General features: G+C 51.6%; 3 protein-coding genes across 3 annotated transcripts; 2 read left to right on the top strand and 1 right to left on the bottom strand.

Annotated features, from left to right (window-relative positions):
* Positions 1–364: 364 nt before the first annotated feature.
* On the top strand, positions 365–794 carry LOC126073551 (histone H2A type 2-B). Its single transcript, XM_049880329.1, has one exon. It carries the CDS (start codon positions 402–404, stop codon positions 792–794), a length of 393 nt encoding a protein of 130 aa, XP_049736286.1. The 5' UTR covers positions 365–401.
* A 158-nt stretch (positions 795–952) lies between these two features.
* On the bottom strand, positions 953–1,379 carry LOC126073552 (histone H2A type 2-C). Its single transcript, XM_049880331.1, has one exon. The coding sequence runs from the start codon at positions 1,340–1,342 to the stop codon at positions 953–955; it is 390 nt and encodes a 129-aa protein (XP_049736288.1). The 5' UTR covers positions 1,343–1,379.
* A 220-nt stretch (positions 1,380–1,599) lies between these two features.
* Positions 1,600–2,137, top strand: LOC126073553 (histone H2B type 2-E). Its single transcript, XM_049880332.1, has one exon. The coding sequence runs from the start codon at positions 1,641–1,643 to the stop codon at positions 2,019–2,021; it is 381 nt and encodes a 126-aa protein (XP_049736289.1). The 5' UTR covers positions 1,600–1,640; the 3' UTR covers positions 2,022–2,137.
* Positions 2,138–2,784: the final 647 nt, after the last annotated feature.

Raw genomic sequence — 2,784 nt, 5'->3', positions numbered from 1 at the left:
GTATCTGCTTGAGGCTCTTTGCAGTCCTTTTTCGTCCTTATTGGGATTTCTCTGCTTTAAACTAAGAAAAAACTTACAAATTCCCTGTCACTAAAAAAGAAACAGCTTTTTGTTTAAAAACTGCCTCTCCCTAAAAGTCCTGGCATGCAAATAAGAAGCTTTAATGTGGCTCCCAGTGATTGGTAGGTACCCATGAAATCCGTCATTTCCTCGTAGTACAGGATGCAAACGAAGAGGCTGCTTCCTGCTTTCCCATTGGCTGTCTGATCGGGCTACCCTTTCAGCCAATCAAACTACTTCCCTTCACCCCTCCCGGTAGCGCATATAAATCACATCAAATTGGTTATCGTTTCCACAGCCTTCTCTTTGAAAAAGAAGCTGTAGCTACGTTTCTACCCGTAATGTCAGGACGCGGGAAACAGGGAGGCAAAGCACGCGCAAAGGCCAAGTCGCGCTCGTCACGCGCTGGCCTTCAGTTCCCGGTGGGCCGAGTACACCGCCTGCTCCGCAAAGGCAACTATGCCGAGCGCGTGGGTGCAGGCGCGCCTGTGTACTTGGCGGCCGTGCTCGAGTATCTGACGGCGGAAATCCTGGAGTTGGCGGGGAACGCGGCCCGCGACAACAAGAAGACGCGCATCATTCCTCGCCATTTGCAACTGGCCGTGAGAAATGACGAAGAGCTCAACAAGTTACTCGGAGGTGTCACCATTGCTCAGGGCGGCGTCTTGCCAAATATCCAGGCTGTCTTGTTACCCAAGAAAACGGAGAGTCACAAACCTGGCAAGAATAAATAATTAACCTTTATACCATCCCTCGTCATCCCAAAGGCTCTTTTAAGAGCCACCAAAGTGTCAAATGAAGGGCTGATCACGAAATAGCGCATTAGCTCTTTCTTTGAAAACTTGGGTGGCTCTAAAAAGAGCCTTTGTTCTTTGGCTTACTTTGTCGCGATCTACTTGCTTTTGGTTTTGTGACTTTCGGTTTTCTTTGGTAATAGAACGGCCTGGATGTTGGGCAAAACACCGCCTTGGGCGATGGTGACTTTGCCCAACAGCTTGTTTAGCTCCTCGTCGTTACGAATAGCCAGCTGGAGGTGACGGGGGATGATGCGCGTCTTCTTGTTGTCCCGGGCCGCGTTGCCCGCCAGCTCTAGGATCTCCGCTGTCAGGTACTCGAGCACCGCCGCCATGTAGACGGGCGCACCGGCCCCCACCCGCTCGGCATAGTTGCCTTTACGGAGCAGACGGTGAACTCGGCCCACCGGGAACTGCAGGCCTGCACGGGAGGAGCGCGATTTGGCCTTAGCACGAGCTTTACCTCCTTGTTTTCCGCGTCCTGACATTGCCAAACGGGAAATGTGCAAAATCAAGATTAAGAAAACAGCCCTAGGAAAGCTTTTATAAGCTTTCTTAGGGGTGGAGTTAGGAGCGAGATTTTCATTGGCCCTAAATCGCTCCACAAACGGCCAATAAAATCAAGAGTTCTTCTTACGTAGCTATTACTGGAAAAGCAAGGCCCACTACTTTGACCAATAGAAACTAAATACTTTTGGAGCCCTAATTTGCATAAGATGGTTATAAAATGATCAGGCCCGCCCATTCTCAACTTCTGTTCTCTGTTGGACAGTGTTGTCTTTTACAATGCCTGAGCCGGCCAAATCCGCTCCTGCTCCTAAGAAGGGCTCTAAGAAAGCCGTCACCAAGGCCCAGAAGAAAGATGGCAAGAAGCGCAAGCGGAGCCGCAAGGAGAGTTACTCCATCTACGTGTACAAGGTGCTGAAGCAGGTCCACCCCGACACGGGCATTTCGTCCAAGGCCATGGGTATCATGAACTCCTTCGTCAACGACATCTTCGAGCGCATCGCCGGGGAAGCGTCCCGCCTGGCGCATTACAACAAACGCTCGACCATCACGTCCCGGGAGATCCAGACGGCCGTGCGCCTGCTGCTGCCCGGCGAGCTGGCCAAGCACGCTGTGTCCGAGGGCACCAAGGCCGTCACCAAGTACACCAGCTCCAAGTGAGTCCCTTTGCGGGACCCGGCGCACACACTGTTCGCCGGCCTCTTTGCTCCAAAGGCTCTTTTCAGAGCCACCCACCTAGTCACAAGAAAAGAGCTTTATTCACTTGTCTTTTCACATTCTTCTCACAAAGTAGAGATCAGAGACGATGGCACACGTAGCTTTTTAAATTTTTGTGACCCGCGGGCCCGGCACGTGACTGGCTTTGTTTTTCAACATAGATACATTCTTGCTCCTCGCTGCGCTTAGTTTTTTTCTAGAAGTCGGTTGTAAATAAGGGTATTGGGAATTTATGGCGGCTTTGTTCCAGAATATGCTTTATCTGTGTTCGAAACGAACTGATTCTGGTTGGTCCTCTTAAAAATGAGCTCGGGACACAAGCCCGGGCCCGCGACAGCCCTGTACGACTGAAGAATTCCCCTGAGAGCTTGGGAGCGGCTTGCGCGAATGGACGCTGATCCTGCCCTGCAATGGGGCTGTTTGCGGATGCCAGCGGCTCCGCGCACTGAGGGCGGAGCCGGCGGGTCTGCTTCCCAGCTGTCCCGTGATTGGACCGATTGAATATTCAAAATCCTGCCGTCCTGGAATTGGCTGACTCGGGTTTGCGCCGCTTTCTTCAGGGCTTTGAAATCCCAATTATTTCCTTGATTTGTGGGTCGTTTTTGGATTTAATGTTCGCTTTGCTGCGTCCCCAGGTCACTTCAACCCAGATAGTGATCTTTTAGGTCTGCTTCAAAAGTCATCTCGCAGAGACCCGGATCAACCA

This window comes from Elephas maximus, chromosome 3, assembly GCF_024166365.1.
Source record: "Elephas maximus indicus isolate mEleMax1 chromosome 3, mEleMax1 primary haplotype, whole genome shotgun sequence".
NCBI classification, from domain to species: domain Eukaryota; kingdom Metazoa; phylum Chordata; class Mammalia; order Proboscidea; family Elephantidae; genus Elephas; species Elephas maximus.
The sequence above is the reverse complement of the archived record's forward strand: the minus strand, read 5'-3'. Positions and strand labels throughout refer to the sequence as shown.

Coding starts and splice junctions, on each gene's coding strand:
- LOC126073552 (XM_049880331.1), bottom strand. CDS start 1,342: ATGTCAGGACGCGGAAAACAAGGAGGTAAAGCTCGTGCTAAGGCCAAA.
- LOC126073553 (XM_049880332.1), top strand. CDS start 1,641: ATGCCTGAGCCGGCCAAATCCGCTCCTGCTCCTAAGAAGGGCTCTAAG.
- LOC126073551 (XM_049880329.1), top strand. CDS start 402: ATGTCAGGACGCGGGAAACAGGGAGGCAAAGCACGCGCAAAGGCCAAG.